Source organism: Lytechinus pictus, chromosome 5, assembly GCF_037042905.1.
Source record: "Lytechinus pictus isolate F3 Inbred chromosome 5, Lp3.0, whole genome shotgun sequence".
Lineage (NCBI taxonomy): Eukaryota > Metazoa > Echinodermata > Echinoidea > Temnopleuroida > Toxopneustidae > Lytechinus > Lytechinus pictus.
In genome coordinates this window covers 16,203,639-16,221,723 of record NC_087249.1, presented here as the reverse complement: position 1 = coordinate 16,221,723, position 18,085 = coordinate 16,203,639, and the positions used below count along the sequence as shown (strand labels likewise).

The window sequence follows — 18,085 nt, the reverse complement described above, 5'->3', positions numbered from 1 at the left end:
ACCCTTTCCGGAAAATAGATAAGGATAAAACCTCGAATCCGAAATACGTACTTTGAAGCCTCTTTATTTACGGGTCGTGTGGTCCAGTTGTTAGAGTATTAGACTCATAATCGCAAGGTTGTGAATTCGAATCCCCACTCTGCATTGTCTCCATTTTGATAAAAAGACCCGAGATTAATATCTGTCGTCTATAAGGTCTGCCATTATGACTAGATTAACCTAGACGTAAAATGTTTCCTAGGTATACTGGTTGTATACCAGCTTGGCGTTTACCAGCAAAATGCTGTCCTGCCGAGTTCCTACGGGAGTTACCGCAAACAGAAACAGAATATATCTGAAATACGACCCCATTCAGCTACTTTAAAAAACATGCACCTACCTCTCGAAATTTTCCCAGACTCACGGTTATATCGACCAAACCACGATACCAGCCCTTTCCTTGCTGCCCATTCCTGGTATAAACAGGGTCTCCGAGTTCAGTTGTATCATTGTTCCGAACGTAGACGCTTTGTAATTGAAACAATAAATATTAGTTTAAACAACTTAAGGTTTAAAATGATTTATTAAGGATGTGTAATTTACGGTAACGAGTGATCAACACTTACCTAGAATCAGTAGGCAAGTCTATATTATCGACCCATGGGCAAATAAAAGTTACTGAAGTGTTAAACATGTTTCACTGTTTAAAACACGAGTTTAAGATAATGTCTGTTGTAGTAACGATTTAAAAGTGATTTCTGACATAATCCGATAAAATAACAATCCAAGTGTCTGTATGTATAATTCAGAAATATGCGGCGAAGTATTCTGGAATAAATTATGTAAATGCAGAGAAATTGGCAAAATAAGCATGGCTTTTCAGCCCAGATACCAGGTTTTTTTCCAAGGAATAACAATGCACACTCCCGCGTGTGCTTCTCTTATATGTCTTAGTTGGTGATCTTCAGAGCGATCGTTTATAGCTTAGATTTTAGGATTTCACAAAGTTCAGTTCATGTACCTGTATCAGATCGAGATATGATATGGTGACAATTCCTGCAAGAACATTTGCCCTAGATTCACATAACGAACAAGGTTGTCTAATTGAACAGGCGGTTTAATTTTCTTTTTACTGTGTAGAAAAAAACCTATTACGTTAACAATCTTCGTAGAATCAGACCATTGAACCGGGCATGAGGGCTCAGTGGTAGAACGTCCGCCTCATGAACGGGAGGTCGTGGGTTCGATCCTCGGCCGAGTCATACCAAAGACAATAGGACCTTCTGCCTTCTTGCTATGCGCTCAGCATTTAGATTGGAGAAGGGTAATAATAAGATTATTATGTTGCAGGGGCCGCTGGTAGAGCAGTTTCCTAAATGAAGTGGCTATACCCTGGGTAAATAAAACGTTATTATAATTATTATTATTTCAACTGAACATAACTTTACCTGAGTTTGCCACTTCCATCACCATACATGTAATAGTAAAACTGGATGCATTGTGGTTTGTCGGCAGATCGAGGAGGAGTAATTATTTGAGCCTTGTCTTTGAATGTCTGAGAGCTAGCCTTGGCGAACAGATAATAACCTGTAAATGTGAAAAAAAGACAAAAGGGTGCTAAATTCTAACGAGCGCTTTATTAAGACGATGCCTTAGAGAGGGTCTGTGGAGCCGTGTTATGTGCAAACGCCGGGATATGTGCAAACAACGTTATATGTGCAAAATTTCGCCGGGATTTGTGCAAACAACGGTATTTGTGAAAACGTCAAGCCGGGAAATGTGCAAATCTGTCAAAATTTATCAACGGCATCTGTGCAAACGCGACGACGGGATACGTGCAAAAGAACAATTTTCACGGGAAATGTGCAAACCTCCGGGATAAGTGCAAATCACTGTTTTTATCAATATTAAGGCTATTTCTCATGAAATGTTTCAGAACATTACTGTTAAAATGAGAAACTTGCCTGCATAAGGGAGAAGCTACATTGCCATCGGCAATGAAGCCATTTTCAGAGAGGCGCCGGGGGGGGGGGCACCAGACTTACATTTAAGGGACACTCAATTTCGAACACTGCCTGATGCAGTTTGAAGGCAAATGGGGCACAAGAGTATGTTGTTGTTGTTGTTGTTTTAGCTTATACGGCGCGTGTCATTCAGTATTTTTTTTGTATAGAGTGGTCTTTACTCCAGACTCAGTTTCATAAAAAAATGTTAAGAATCTTCAAAACAATAAGATTTATGTACTAAAGCATGCGTAGATGAGAACAGAGTCTTTACCCAAGACCCGGTTATTTCAAAACTTACAAAAATCATAAAACTAAGTCCCACTATTGTTTGTAATAACATGGATATAGAATGAAGTCTTTACCAAGGCCCTGTTATATCAATAATAATAAAAAAAAAAAATCAATTTAAGACCCCAACTTCTCATTCCTGTAGAATAAGATGAGTATAAAGTGTAGTTTATTACTGCAAACCAGGTGATTAAACAAATTCATAAATATTAAAGCGCCGCCATCTTCCACTACTAAGACTCTGTAATAATTAAAGTACGTGTATATAACGTATTCTCAATTCTCCAGACCCGTTTATTTAAACAAATCTTCAAGACCCCACAATTTCATTCCTGTGAAAAAAGATGGATAAAGAATGTAGTCTTTACTCCAGACCCGTTTAAAAATTATGTTATAATCTTCAAAAGTAAGACCCTGTAATAAAGCATGGATATAAGAGCATAGTCTTTACCCCGGACGCTGTTATATAAAATTTTTGGAAGTCTTCAATTTGAAGACCCCACCGTTTCATCCCTGTGAAAAAAAGTGTGTGTGTGTGTGTATTTGAGTTTTGTCAGGCTTGTATCAAACAGATATGATTATTTACGTCTGGTACCGACTTTTAACTTTCCATCCGAAAGACGTGACCAGGGTCGAACCTCGAACCTCTTATTTGTAACTTCCCCCACAAAGCTTGGATTACAGGCGCACGCCACAACGCCCAGTTGTTGTTGTTGTTGTTGTTATCTTGGGTTTTGAGGCGCGTGTCATTCAGATATGAATATTTACGCCTGGTGGATATAGAGTTTAGTCTTTACTCCAAACCTGCATGGTGATTAAAAAAAACTTCAATACAAAGACCCCACCATCTTCCAAACTAATAGTCTATAATAAAGCACGGGTAGATAGCATAGCCTTTACTCCAGACCCATTTATTAAAAAAACTACACTGTACACTGTATACCCACTGTGTAATTACCCTGTATACCCATGTGCTAAATTATAGGGTCTTGGTATTGAAGATGAGATTGAAGCCTCGAAGATTCTTGACTTTTTTTCAAATGACTGGGTCTGGAGAAAAGAAAACACTTTATATCCATATGCTTGATTACATGGCAATGGTGAGGTCTAAGTTTTAAAGTTTATTTACATTTTTTTAACCACCGGGTCTTGAGTAAAGACTACGTTATGTACCCTTGCTTTATAACAGAGTCTTAGTTTGGGCTCTTAATTTAGAAGGATTTTAATCACTGGTCTGGAGTAAAGACTACACTCTATATCCATCTTTTTTTCACCGGAATGAGACTGTGGGATCTTGAAGATTTGTTTAAATAAACGGGTCTAGAGAATTGAGAATACGTTAATACACGTTCTTTATTACAGAGTCTTAGTAGTGGAAGATGGCGGGGATTTAATATTTATGAATTTGTTTAATCACCTGGTCTGGAGTAAAAGACTGCACTTTATACTCATCTTATTCTACAGGAATGAGAAGTTGGGGTCTTAAATTTGATTTAAAAAAAAATATTATTGATATAACAGGGCCTGGGTAAAGACTACATTCTATATTCATTTTTACGGGGTCTTAATTTTGTAGACGATGAGGTGTTGCAGTTTTTTATTATTTTTGAAAGACTATGCTCTTTACTTATGATTTAGTACAGGATCTTAGTTTAGAAGGATCTTCAAATTGTTAGATAACCGGGTCTGGAATAAAGACTACACTCTATATCCATGTTATTCCAAACCATAGTGGGTCTTAGTTTTTACGACTTTTTAAAGTTTTGAAATAACTGGGTCTTGGGTAAAGACTCTGTTCTCATATACGCCTGCTTTAGTACAGAAGTCTTATATTTTTGAAGATTCTTAACTTTTTTTTATGTAACCGAGTCTGGAGTAAAGACCACTATATATATATATATATATATATATCCATTCCACACAATGGTGGGTCTGGAGTACAAGGGTGCGTTTATCCGCCACTTTTTTACCCTATAATCATGATTCCAATCATGATTCAAATCACGATTCTGCAGAATCACGATTGCGTTTAGTCGAAATTGAATATAATCATGATTAGAATCACAAACATGAACTACGAAAAAAAGGGCGTTTGGAAAGACGTTTCTGCAGAATCACGTACGAAAATGTTCGGATAAACGATATCGTGATTTGAATCATGATTATATGACGTCATTGTGTCGAGCTATTTCCGGTTCTTGCCAAGGCGCGCGCCCCACGTTGTCACATCACATGTACGTCGCCGACCTCCAATTAAGTGTCCAACGTTGACCTATACTTCCTGGGTCAAACTGCGCACTGTGATGCGCACTGGATCGGTCCGAATCCGAGGAGAAACAGCGTTGGAACGAAGGTCGTCTAAACCCTGATTCTGTAGTAATTGTGATTCATGTTTGTGATTTGAATCATGATTCCAATCATGATTCAAATCACGATTCTGGCTTGAGGTCGGATAAACGCAGCCCAAGAGAGTTATTTCATTGTGGGTATAACATCTCTCGCCCGAATTACAAAAAGAAATACTCTTATCACCCATTGCCTTGAAAGTACCTCAGGCAGTTTTCGAAATTGAGATTTCAGTCTGGTGCCCCCACCGCCTCTTTGAAAAGCGTTTCATTGCCGATGACACTGTAGCTCCTCCCTTATGCAGGCAGGTTTCCCATTTTTACAGTAATGTTATGAAACATTTCATGATAAATAGCCTTAATATCGATAAAAACAGTGATTTTTGCACATATCCCGGAGGTTTGCACATTTCCCGTGAAAATTGTTCATTTGCACATATCCCGTCGTCACGTTTGCACAGACGCCGTTGATAAATTTTGACAGAGTTGCACATTTCCCGGTGTGGCGTTTGCACAAACACCGTTGTTTGCACAAATCCTGGCGAAATTATGCACATATACCGTCGTTTGCACATAACACGGCTCCACAGGGTCTCCTCTCTGTTGAATGTTCTTAATCCCTCATTTCTCATTACATCTCAAATAGCCCAGTCCTTTTAGGGTTAACGCCTTGCCAAAGGACGCGAGTATTACGGTGGAATTTCATCCCCGAACCTTGTGGGGACGTAACTTCTAAGTCAAAACACCGCTGCATATCATTTCGGTCCTGTTGTGTGATCTCTTTGTGAAAACCTTCCAAGATATTTGCAAAAGTTCGGGTCGATCGTTTGAGATAAATTTATCTCATAATTATTTTTATGATCGCGTTTATTAACCCTGCGCTTTGCAAACACCAGGCATAATTATTGTGAGCCATGTATATGGAGGGTCGGACAATTATTGCAAAGGGTTAAGGACGTTCCACAGTTATGTTTGTGCGCATCATGATCTGCGCATATTTTACACTCCGCGGACGTCACAATGGATGAACTGGTGATTAATCAGCTGTAGGTATGTGAGCTGATTTTTCTCCTTATCTGCACTAACTGCAGATCCGATGTGTTATTTTATGAAGCTAAGAAACTGGAATTATTCCATGGACCATTCTTTTTATTCCTCTACAATTTCAAAATACTTTCCTCTGTAGTGCTGCAAAGTATGATGAATATGACCCCGAGTTTGAATAAAATATATGGTAGAGTGGTTCGGAATTTTTCCTCACAGATACAAAGCTTTTGGCGTGTTTTGGGGTGTTTTAAGAAGCACATTTGCTCTAATAAGAGTGATGATAGTTTGAAAACAAGCACATGAACCCATATTTTTTAATGTTTACACCTCTTATGTATACCTTCCTCTACGACTTTCCAAAGTTTGGTGAAAATGACATGGGTTTTGAATAAAGTGCTGCATTTCTTTTACTTCTCAAGTTTGTTATCGAAATTTGAAATTTTTGAAGTTGAGTATTATTTTGCTATCGTTCCCGCAATTTCTAAGAACTGATAGTGCTATTAGACTTAAACGAGCAAACAATTGAAAGCAATATGAATAGATTATCCATTTTAAGGATACAATTATTAATCATATTGCAAAATTTGATGAAGTTTTCATGGATTTTGACTGAGTAATAGAGCTTTAAACTCATTTTTGTGATCTCGTGAGGTCTAAAAATTTCAAATTCTTTTGAATGCGTAATTCTTAAGAACACCTATTTGGGTTAACTTTGAAGCTCTATAGCAAAAAATCAAGCACATGGACCTATGTTGAATTGTGCATATTTGGAATATTCAGGTGCTAAAGTGTCTATGTGCAAAGTATGATGAAAATGACATGGATTTTCAATGTTTGGGAACAAGACTACGGAACCATTCGCATTTTAAACGGTATTAACAGACTTTTGCTTGTTTTCGGCGCATTTTGGGCTGTTTCAAGCCAACTCGCAACACCTTGGACACGGATACTTTGAAAACGAGCACATGGACTCCATAGTTTAAATGTCCTAACTTCTTCAGAATATATTCCTCTACAAATCTAGAGAGTATGATGAAAATGACATGGATTTTCAATGTTTGGGAACAAGACTACGGAACCATTCCCATTTTAGACGGTGTTATTAGACATTTGCATGTTTTCGGCGCATTTTAGGCGATTTTCAAGCCAACTTGCAACACTTTGGACACTTACAATTAAAAAACGAGCACATGGACCCTATATTTTTAACTTCCCTACATCCTCCATATACATTTCTCTACAGTTAAGCCGAATTCGATGAAAATGACACGGATTTTTAATACAGTGCAGTTTAAACTATACTTTTTTAATTTTTGAGTAGATTCACGTCTTTGAAGATTTGTTTTTTCCGAGTTTTTGCACCGTTCTTGCCACATGAGGGCGCTGCTGACTCCAAATAGATATAGTTTTACCAATTAAAAGACTTTCTACTACTTTGGTATCTACTATGTTACACATTCTGAAAGTCTGATGAAGTTTGATGCAATATCGAGAGAGTAAAGATGATTTAAACTCATTTGGTGAATTCATGAGGTCTAATGGGGTGTTGCAAGAAACTTGCGATTGAACGCAAATCGAACGCAACTCCCAAAATTGAGCGTAAGTCCTCCGATTAAACGCAAATCTGCAATTGAACGCAAGTTACGTTCAATCCTGTTGCAAGAAGAAGTTGCGTTTGATCAATTGAACGTAGATCAAGCGCAAGCTTTGCGATTGATTGCAAATCGAACGTAACTTATGTAAGATTTTGGAGGATGCGCAAAATTTGCGTTCGATTTACGTTCAATTGATTGTCCATAGGCTTGTGTACTAAAAATTCTGCAAAAATTTTTTTTTTTGTATTTTGTTTAGAAAACTTGTGTAAATTATGCCATTTTCAATTTTCCATGGGTTTTTTTCAAGAAAAACTTGAAATAATGTTATTTTCAATCTTATAGGCCTCTTCAGCAATTATGCCATTATTTTCACACAATTTCACTACATTCTCTCCTAATCTCATTTTAAAGTGTGTCAATCACCAAAAATATTCTGCTCTTGTTATCAGAGGTCATGGAATATTCAAATTGTGATTTCTGAAATAATTTGTATGAAAAAATATTGAAGAAATAATAACTCTCCATAGGCACAAAAAAGCCACTCTTCATTAAAACACTTCATGCACTGGCAAATGCTTATCAATATTTCTGAGGGTTTGCAGTAAATACAACTCAGAATTTGTTTTGCAAGAGCACCAAATTGCTTCAATGCTTTCATTCATAAATATCATAATGAATAACATGCCCAATTAAGTTATTTTAGTTTGATTTTCAAATAAAACATACATTTCAGGAGATTGCTACACTTCAAAATCTGAAGCTCTCTTGTTTCTCTCTCTTTAATCATGAGATTGCATGGTAGATATATATCACACTTGCATACAGGGATGAGGTCGAGGCTGATTCTTCCGAGTCATGAGGCAGCTTGAGAGAGATTCCCATAGATTCTGTACAGTGACTCGGACCAAGGCCAGCAAAATGTTGTCTTGAGGTCAGCATTGACTACATCCCTGCTTGGAAATGAAAAGATCCATTGATCTGTGCACAAAAAGAACACTGCTCAAGACATTCATTATTGATGGACCTTTTATTTTTAATTTTCATTGTTTCTTACTCCTGAGGAATTTTATATCAAATAAAAATTCATATCATCTTCATCAAGTGTTTTACCACTGAATGTCAGCCCACAGTCCTTAATGTTGGCAAGAAGAATCCATAGAAGTCCAGTCAGGAAAGCCACAAGCGTCTCTGCTTGAAGGAACAAATCTGGTTTCCAGAAGCAGTCTAATTTGAGATGAATTTGGAGAGCTCCATGGAGTGAAGTTTTTAAACAAGCAACGCCCTCATTCTGAAGTCCACTCTAATAATGATGTTACTACAGACAGGAGCAGCTCTGAATTCAGTTCTGATAATCAACCTGTTCATAAAAAAATAATAATAAAGGAAATAATGCAAGCCCATAACCATACATAGCTTGGGTTAGTTCAAATTTTGTCCTTTCAGTGCAAGAACGCCCTTAGCAAAACATTTTTGTGCACCCCATCAGTGCAGAAATGCCCCTATGCCTGCTGGTAAGGGCGTTGTTTGCACCGACAAGATGATATGATAGAGGGATAGTGGCTTACTCCCGAGACCATAATAATTGGCAATTTGCCATGATGTAATCTAAAAAAGTGTGAAAACTGATTGTTTTTCCCCAAATAAATGAATCATGGAAATTAAAATATGCAATAAATTAAATCAATGAAAGCAAAATAGACAATTCCATACAGTACACCTTGGATGAGCACAACAACCACCCCCTCCCCCCCCCTCAATGGGGGTGTCTTCATTGCTGAGAAGTCCAAGTCAAGATAGAGATTTGTGTTTGCCTTTTTCATTTTGCATTATCCTTGGGTTAATGTGTACAGATTTCACCCCCATCCGCATTACGATCATGGTGAATTATTAATAATAATACAGTTTACATGTAACCTACCATTTGAGAGTTGATAAAATGAATCAATCAGCTGGTTGCAAGAACACACATTGTAGCAGACACAGTTATGGTGGTTCGGAGGTTTCTTGTTTATTCCAGACTTCTTTGTCATCATAACTGTAGTAAGCAATTAAAAGCAAAAAGCAAAAAGATAAAACATGTTCATGATATTAATATACAAGTTAAGCTCAGTTGCCAGTGTGTTAATCATTATAGTAGTCCCAGTGTGTTTTGATTAAAGTCACTTCTGGCCTGGGGAGGGGCACTATGGTTCCTCAGCCATGGGTGGCGCAATTAAAAAATGTATGATATCATACCTTTTGCTTTAATTTACTAAAAAAAGCTCGTAATAGAAGTATTAATTTTGGTGTACATATTCCTTTCCAGAGCATTCCTAACAACTTTACTTTAAAAAATCTGGTATCAAAATAAATTCCTTTCATGTTTTTTTTTATATATTTTTTCTTAACTTCTTAAATGTATTTTTGTTAATTGTTAATTTCAAGACAAAGTTCATCAGTGACATTAAATTACTATTGTCAATAAAAATTACCCAATTATGAATATTGACTTTTTACATGTAATCATGTTTTTGTCTTACATTTACTTAAACAAACACAATGTTGCAAAATTTCCTGACCCTGCACCTGGGAATTGCAAATTTGGTCTCAAAAGTTGCATGAGACTTAAAAGTAAAACGTCAGTCAGCGGTGCGGTAATAAAATGTTGAGTGGCAGATTTATTCTGAAAAATGTCAAGGGGGACCATATGCCCCCCCCCGAGTATTGTGCTTGATGTAAAGGATGTAAAAAAAAATCATGATTATGCATTCAATATTAATAATGATGCACCATATGAGACACCCTTTAACTGAAAGCACCTGGAAAAGCATTCTAATCATCCATTAAACAATTTAAAGTGAAAAAAAAATCTGTCATCTATATAGCACCTCATGTGCTTGCATAAAAATCAAGTTAAGAGTCAGCTACTTAGTAGCCGGGGGGGCGGGGGGGTATTCACGAAATAAGGCATATGGGGATATGTCGCAGGAATGGGTCGCCATTTTGGAAGAAATCCCTAAACATGAGGTATGGTTTTATGCTGGAAAATCCCTAAACATGGCCCAATTTCTAGATAATGTCCTTAAACATTTTTTGTTTTTGCTTGTCAAGTTTTCCAGGCGAAAATGTGCCCCCCCCCTTTGGAAATCCTGGATCCGCCCCTGTAATGAATCCTTAATAATGGGTAACTTTTTAGCCAAAATGGCCTGTAAATATGGGTACGGGTTTCGAACCTTCAGCCGCACACCTTTGTCCAAACCAAATCTAAGTACCTCCCCTCCCGGCATAGTAGATGTACATATTGAATCTAAAAAATAAATGTATTTGGGCCTACATCATGTAAATGTATATCTTTTTATATTTATATGTGATGGATATTAAAAATGTGACTCATACGGCACATCATTACAAATCAACGACACAAATAGACTGTCCTCTTGAGCAATCTGCCCGTAAGAAATTTTTAAAAGAGCCCTGGGCGGGTAACTCCCTATTCAATGTTAAAACTTCCCCAAGAATGTGGCCAATAGATTCTGAAAAGTAGCCCAATACATGTAGACCCCCTATACCTTTGTTGTTTTTTTTGTCTGGCGAGATATGTGGAATCTGGAAAACCCCCCCCCCAAAAAAAAAAAAAAATAAAATAAATAAATAAATAAATAAAAATATAAAAATATAGGCCTAGGCCTATATTTTTTTAATCCTCCAAAGACAAAAGTCGAAACAGCAAAATTTTCACTTTATCCCAGGCCAGGCCAAGGAAAGTCATAAAAAGGGAGGTTAACGTTAGACAGACTCTTAAAAAAGAGAGATAAATGGAGCTGGAGAGGATTTTTTTTCTTGTGGAAAAAAAAATTAGAAGGTAGTAAAGTACTAGTACTGGAAGTCTTTAATTTCTATTTACTTAAAAAATCATTTCAAATAGGAACAAAAATAATCTTTAAAGGTCATTTTCGATGCTTCATACATAATTAGAGCCTACACATTTACTTGCTTCAGGGTGATTTTTAACAGCACTGCACCGGCAGTGACCTGCCGTGTTGTTGATACAACCGTGCATTACCGACACAAAAAGTAAAGTGTGGGACTGGGATTAAAACTGTGCGGTAGAAAATGTGTTGAAGGTGAAATTTCGACCGGCGATAAAGATACATTTTCACTTTTTGCAAAATAAATTTTTCCCTGGCATAGGTCTAAAATATATAAATTCTCTGAAAACATACATAATGGAGAAAGAATTGTCTGAAAAATGAATATTTTCTACTTACTCTCTTCCAGATCCAGGATTGTTGCAAGCCATTATTTTGCTTTTTCGGCTAGTCTTGTGCTGCAGACCCTGTTTACAGCTGTAAATCGTCTGCAAATCAGCTGCAACTTGCGTTCAATCGCAAGCCTTTTTCTTGCAACGCAAATTGGCGATTGATTGCTAGTTGCAGTTGATCGGAATCGGCTGCAAAGTTGCAGTCGATTAGCAATCAATTGCAACGTAACTTTCTTGCAACACCCCATAAGAGAGGCATAATTCTCATGATTGCGCAACATTTCAGATCATTAAAATACGGCGACTTTGAAGTCCCGAAGAAAAAAAAAGCACATAAAAGCTATATTATTTTTGCATTTTTATAATGCATAGAAACCAAAGTAACTCTCTGCAAAATTTGGTGAAAATGACATGGACTTCATTTTAACTGTGGAACGTCCTTAAGCAGTTTTTAAAGGGCTTGTGCCATCACACCCGGTTATCGCGTCCGGTCGGGCAATCGCGTTACCCGACCATTCGAGAAAAGGGTTTCCTAATTTCCTGAAACATCGGGTCTGGTTTACCCGACCTTTTGTATATTTGGCTATAATTTTCACAAAACATCGGGTAAACTGGACCCGACATTTCGGAAATTTAGGGGGCCCTTTTCTCAAATGGTCGGGTTACGCGATTGCCCGACCGGACGCGATAACCCGTAATGGCACAAGCATTTATAAAGAACCAAATTTACTTCATGGACAATGATATAGGGGGCCTACATATTACAAAATTTTAGTAAGTAATGGAGGATGTTGTCATGAAAGAACAGTTATGTTATAACACGATCAAACGCTAGCTTGTAGTAAGTGCGAAAATAATGCAAATCTGGTAGTACGTTGTTTATCTTTAGAAAGAATCAATAAAACAATTATCGACCCGTCAGCATAATTTGGAATTTGGCTATAAAATCATGTGAAAAAAATATTCTATGTATCATAGATTGTCTAAAACGGTTGGTATTGTATAGGCTACTGATTATTTGAAAACTACTCTCATTAAAGGCTTATAACAATTAATATTTGAAATAAGATGAAACAAAAATGCGAATACAATTAAAAAATAAGCAACATAATAAGATGACAAGAGTCATAATGTTGCAAATAAACAAGAAATGCCTAGTAAGGTGAAATAACAACTTTTAGAGAGGATAACCAATGAAGAAGTTTAAAAAGGACTGGAATGGAAGAGGTAATCAAGTGAGTAAAATATGAAGAGAACGGGTCTATTGGAGGTACTCTGAAGTGCCAAACGGAGAAACTATAGAAGAAGGATGAAAAAAAAAACGACCGAAAAACTCATAAAACAAGAGACAGAAGTAATGCTAAAGAAATGATTAAAAAAAAAAAAAGCTAGAGAGAAGAATTGCAAAGAATAAAATGACATGCATAAATTACCGATGGAGATTGCAGTGTACAAACTCTTTTACAGAAGTATATAAAATAAATTCAATCGGATATATACAATTTCTTAATTTTTCTGGTTTTAACCTCGTCCATGTAAGATCCGACATGAAGTGGTATATTTCTGATGTCCATCCTTTTTTCCTTTCTGCACAGGCAATACACATATTGTTTTTTTCGAGAATGTAATATAGGAGCTTATTTTTACAAAAAAACATTAATTCTCCGTGAACTTATAAAATCAGAAATGCTAGAATACGATAAACTTTTTAAACTTTTTTTATTTAAATAAACAATAAATAAAACCGAGCAAATTATGTTTTGTAAAAACATGAACAAACATTCGATATTGCAAATATTAATCAAATAGGATGTTGTACTTTGTCTCGTCCGTACGAAACATAAAGCATGCTCAACATTTTAAAGTAAACACTACACAGGGGTGGCTCTACAGCAGACATCCACCCCTATCAATTTTTAAGGTAGTAAAAAAGGATGAATAAAATAAAAACAATCTGAGGATGGCGATAACGAAAGGAACAGAAAAGAAAGATGACCATATAAACGAGAGGAATTTTCGTATGACTATGTTACCCATGTAATCATTCGAATGATAAAAAATAGGTCCCGCCCCCTACTCCTATTCAAAATATACTTAACGTACACATGACAAAGTAGAGTTTGCTACTCATGAAGAAATAAATTCTCTGAAACATTAAATAGGAAGAGATGCTTACCTTGGCTGGTACCGTCTGTTCTATCTGCCGGAGGCCCGGTTCCTGTTCCCTCCACGCTGTTCGAACCATTTTGGCGGATCCAATCGAAGTCGTCCGTTGATTCTTGCGTGTAGCCGCACATGTCCCGTTTGAAGTTGCACGTCATTCCCGCATCGCAAGCAGCTTCAAATGAAAATAGGCTTCAGAAGTTAATAATGTGTCTATAATATGTTTCACTCTAAATTTCACTCTAAAAATTTGGTCTGAGAATTAATGGCGATCAGCAAAGTCCGTCTAATCGTATAACTAAGACATATACACTTAAAAAAAATTTGGGAAATTTTTTACCACCACGAGGGTAATCATAATTGTGTCCAAATTGTGTCCAACCAATTTTGGGCTGTATTTTACCCTACGCCGGAAGCATATTGTCCAGTAAGATTTTACCCAATATTTTTTTACAGTGTACCTTATGTTGAATAAGGATATGTATTTTAACCCAAATTCTCCCGGGGGGGGGGGGCATTATGGCCCCCCCCTCGACAATTTTTGCGATATATCTGCTGCGCAAAATTTTTTGACCTCGCCGCTCACTGACTTTTTACTTTCAAGTCTCACGCAAATTTTGAGACCAAATTTGTGACGCCCGGGTACGCGGTTACGACATTACGCAACATTATGTAAGTGCATGTCAGACCCAAAATTGCTCATAAACGTGATTTCATGTACAAATCCAATGCAAATTGTGTACTTGGCCAAAATTCATAAATGTATCATTATTTCTATTTTTAATGATCAAACTTAATTAATTTTGCCTTGTTTATGATTAGAATTAAGTCTGGAAAGATTTCCATTGAAAAAACAATAAAAAACAAAAAGTAAAAAAACAACGAAATACATAAGAAATTTAAAAAACAATAAAATACATAAGAAATCGGTCTTGGTACCAGAATTCTTTTCATTCACAATTGTTAGGAATGCTATAATGAATATTTTCACCAAAAAATAGCATTCTAGGAGCTTTATTTAGTGAATCAGAGCAAAAAGTATGATTTCATGAATAAATTAGCATAATTAATTCATATAAAATAAAAATATATGAATTCAGTGAAATTTACCAATGCACCTGCGTAGATTACGTCATTCTCTACCATCATGCAAATTTTCGTTGTGATCGCGCAATCAACGGCTGAGATCTTAAGGGGGGGGGGGCCATAATGGCCCCCTCCGGGAATGACAAGAATCAGAATACCCCGGGAGATTGAGGGTTAAGTAACTTATTTTCCATAATGAAATATGTTACGCGAGAAAGTAAATTTTTGTAGTACTATTTAAAAAAATCTTTGAAACGAAGCAATTTTGAATATGAACAAATGTTATGATTTTATATCTTGAATTTACATGTGCACACATTTTATTTCTAATTTGTTTGTCCATTTTGTTATCAGTAATTCTTATTAATCTTTGCATATCATGTATATTTCATTGTCGTATGTAAGATTTGCGTTTCTGTTCGTTTGCAGACCCCTTTATAAAACAGCCTTGCAGCTGAATAGGGCTTTCACCGGGAATAAATAAATGAATGAATGAACCAATCAATGTATTGTATCGCTTCTACACCTAATTTGCACATTTCACTTTTCCTCCAGTACATTACACTATTCGATTATCCGTTTATTGGAATCTATTAATGCCCCCAGAGAATTGATTTTTATCTCATATTTCTGCTTTCGTGATCGTTAATTCCTAGCAATTAAGTTGCTCTGATTCATTTCATTTTTTATTTTAACACGCGTTATTGAGTTCCTTTATTTTACAATAACAGTCCATTTCCGAGATAAAATATAATAATTATTTCGAATGATATATATATATTATATACATATATTTACTTTCAAACATACCTTTAAAACTAAAGTAACGCTTCTAGAATGTTTTGTGTAGATTAAGTAATTAATCCTTTATGTCTATGCTACTTAGGACAAATAATATTTATTTCTTCACTTTTTCTTTCAATAAAGCTATATATTCTAGGTTTCAGGAATGTGGGAAATGCGAGAATTCTTTAGCTCGCTCGCAAGTCCAAGTTGGAATAATATGAAAGTGGGAATGGCCATGCGACACTCAGAGGCTGATTGGTATTAACCGTCATAACAATAATATGTCAACGAAAGGATAATAAGAGGATTTTTTTGTGAAAATTTCAGGAATTTCCAAGTAATCATTTAAGAGTAATTCAGTTGGAAAATTGGTAGAATAATAGAAATGCTAAACATGAGACCTTTCGAGGCCTTAGTAATTATGACAATTGCGCCATCCATACACTGCAAAAACTCCGGTGTTGATTTAACACCAGCCCGGAATCAATATATGTCCACACCAGAGAAGTATTGAAACAACACCAGTTTGGAATCAAATTGATGCTGTTTTGATACCAATTAATGTTGTATAAACACCTATCTGGTGTTAGACCAAAACGAAACTGGTGTTGTTTAACACTTCTCTGGTGTGGAAATATATAGATTCCGGGCTGATGTGAAAACAACACCAGAGTTTTTTGCAGTGTATATATGTATTTAAAAAAAAAACGTTTTCATTTTTCTTGAATAAAGTTAGATTAATACAGAGTTGGTATCACTAAACTTGAAATTATACTTACCGAACACTACAGCAACCAGTACTATCCTCGGCAAAATCATCGTTATAAAAGTCTAATTCCAGGAAAATTTAACTCTATTTGTGACTTCCCGAGTTCGACTTCCAATATCATTCAGAATAATCTCGCACACCGTATCAATCTGGGGTACTGTAAGCCGGTTCACGTATTTTATAATATAATTTTTAATACTCGGATTTGGCACTCGTTTTAATCTAACTGGTTATTATCGCCTTCTTATTCAAACAATTGTGCATGATTATTAAACGCCCCTTAGAATCATTAAATTAAAAAAGAATGCAATAGAAGTTGCTTACATTGTTTGTTACGAGGTGGGTTTTATGGAAGATTTACTGGCCTGACATAATTACCTTTAAAGAAATAAAAATGGAAAAAATGCACCCCCTTGCCAAAACAGATACTTACTGCATTTCGGAAACACCTTTTTTTGATCAACTGATTCCAATTACATAAAGACTTGATATAACAAATGTACAATATCTATAACAAGTTCACTATCAGCCAATCAAACTGAACGATTTCATTAGCTGTAAACCTTTATTGCTCATTTCTTTTTGTAACAAACTTTATGAAATGGACCCCTTGACTATGATGATCACAGTACGTGTTCGAAAGGATGATTACAACTTGCACAACCAGGATATTGTTTAATACGAACTCTGCAAGGAATAGTTTGAATCATTATCAGCAACCATATTGAACGCCAGGTTTCATCTCAAATGTTCATAACACGATAATGTAATAATAATAATATTAATAATACTAATACTACTAATACTAATTATTGTTATAATGTACAACTAATTATGAAAATATCTTGTATACCAATTTATCAATTCCTTCGCATTCCAAAGTGATATAACTTGTGTTTCTGGGAGATTTTTCACTGCAGCAAGAAGCCGAGATCTACTCTATTACATAAAGGTTAGGTCTAAGACTCAAAATGTTACTCATGACAATCCCACTCCTTAACATTAAAAGGATTGTTAGTGAGCATAATGGCAAATTATATAACGTAGTTTTGTGTACATTATTGATAGAACACAAACCTTTTATCCTTTTTCAAAGAGAAGAAAAATAAAGTTCACTGTATGACACGTAATCTGTAAAGTCTAAGGGACAACATTTATGATGGTTTCATGAGCTCTAACGAGTCACGATGATATCCACAAAGAATGTGTATCAGCATAAAATGTTCAGAACAGGGATGGAGTAAGGAGGGCAGCATTTTAAGTTTAAATGCACAGAATATACAAGATAAATTAGTGCCAAACAAAACCAACACCAAATGAATAAAAAATACTTTTCCTGGAACAGAAAACCGGATGCAAGGCGAAAAATACATGAATTTTGGAGATCAATGAAGACCCTACTTCCTCCCAAGACTTCATTTTAAAAGTGTTATACAAAAATAATTTTTGATTGGAGTAATTATTATTATGATTATTATAAACCTTATTAATTTTTGTTGAATTACATGATTTTCATTGAGGTAAGGTATCAAATCGAACCCGGTACGCAACGCCCCTAAAAAAGACTTTAAAACAGATTTATTGAAGAGCAGTAAATATAATAAAGCGATATAAATTTGACGGACATTTTTCAGTTGTGAGATAATGTCTGGCAAGGTCGAGCTGATCAAAAGTATGCGGTCTCCATTCAAATTTTCGCAGAATTGCACTGAATTAATGAAAGTAAAACAGGGAGAAATGATAGTAAGCACGATGGAAAAGAGAAATATGTAGGTGTTAGG

At 35.8% G+C, this 18,085-nt stretch overlaps 1 protein-coding gene and 1 long non-coding RNA gene across 2 annotated transcripts in view; both read right to left on the bottom strand.

Annotated features, from left to right (window-relative positions):
• LOC129261731 (MAM and LDL-receptor class A domain-containing protein 1-like) overlaps nt 1-5,433 on the bottom strand; it is a 31,304-nt gene extending 25,871 nt beyond the window's left edge. Inside the window, exons 1-3 of the mRNA XM_064099386.1 lie at nt 5,333-5,433; nt 1,428-1,566; nt 380-506 (exon numbers count right to left, since the gene is read on the bottom strand). Coding sequence (XP_063955456.1) covers nt 380-506; nt 1,428-1,566; nt 5,333-5,372 — 306 coding nt within the window. The 5' untranslated portion in view covers nt 5,373-5,433. The remainder of the gene's footprint in view (nt 1-379; nt 507-1,427; nt 1,567-5,332) is intronic.
• A 2,081-nt stretch (nt 5,434-7,514) lies between these two features.
• On the bottom strand, nt 7,515-11,592 carry LOC135154251 (uncharacterized). The gene is made up of 3 exons (XR_010293661.1): nt 11,508-11,592; nt 9,179-9,295; nt 7,515-8,617 (listed from the first exon to the last, which is right to left on the bottom strand). It is a non-coding gene; the product is annotated as an uncharacterized LOC135154251 (long non-coding RNA).
• Between the last annotated feature and the right edge of the window lie 6,493 nt (nt 11,593-18,085).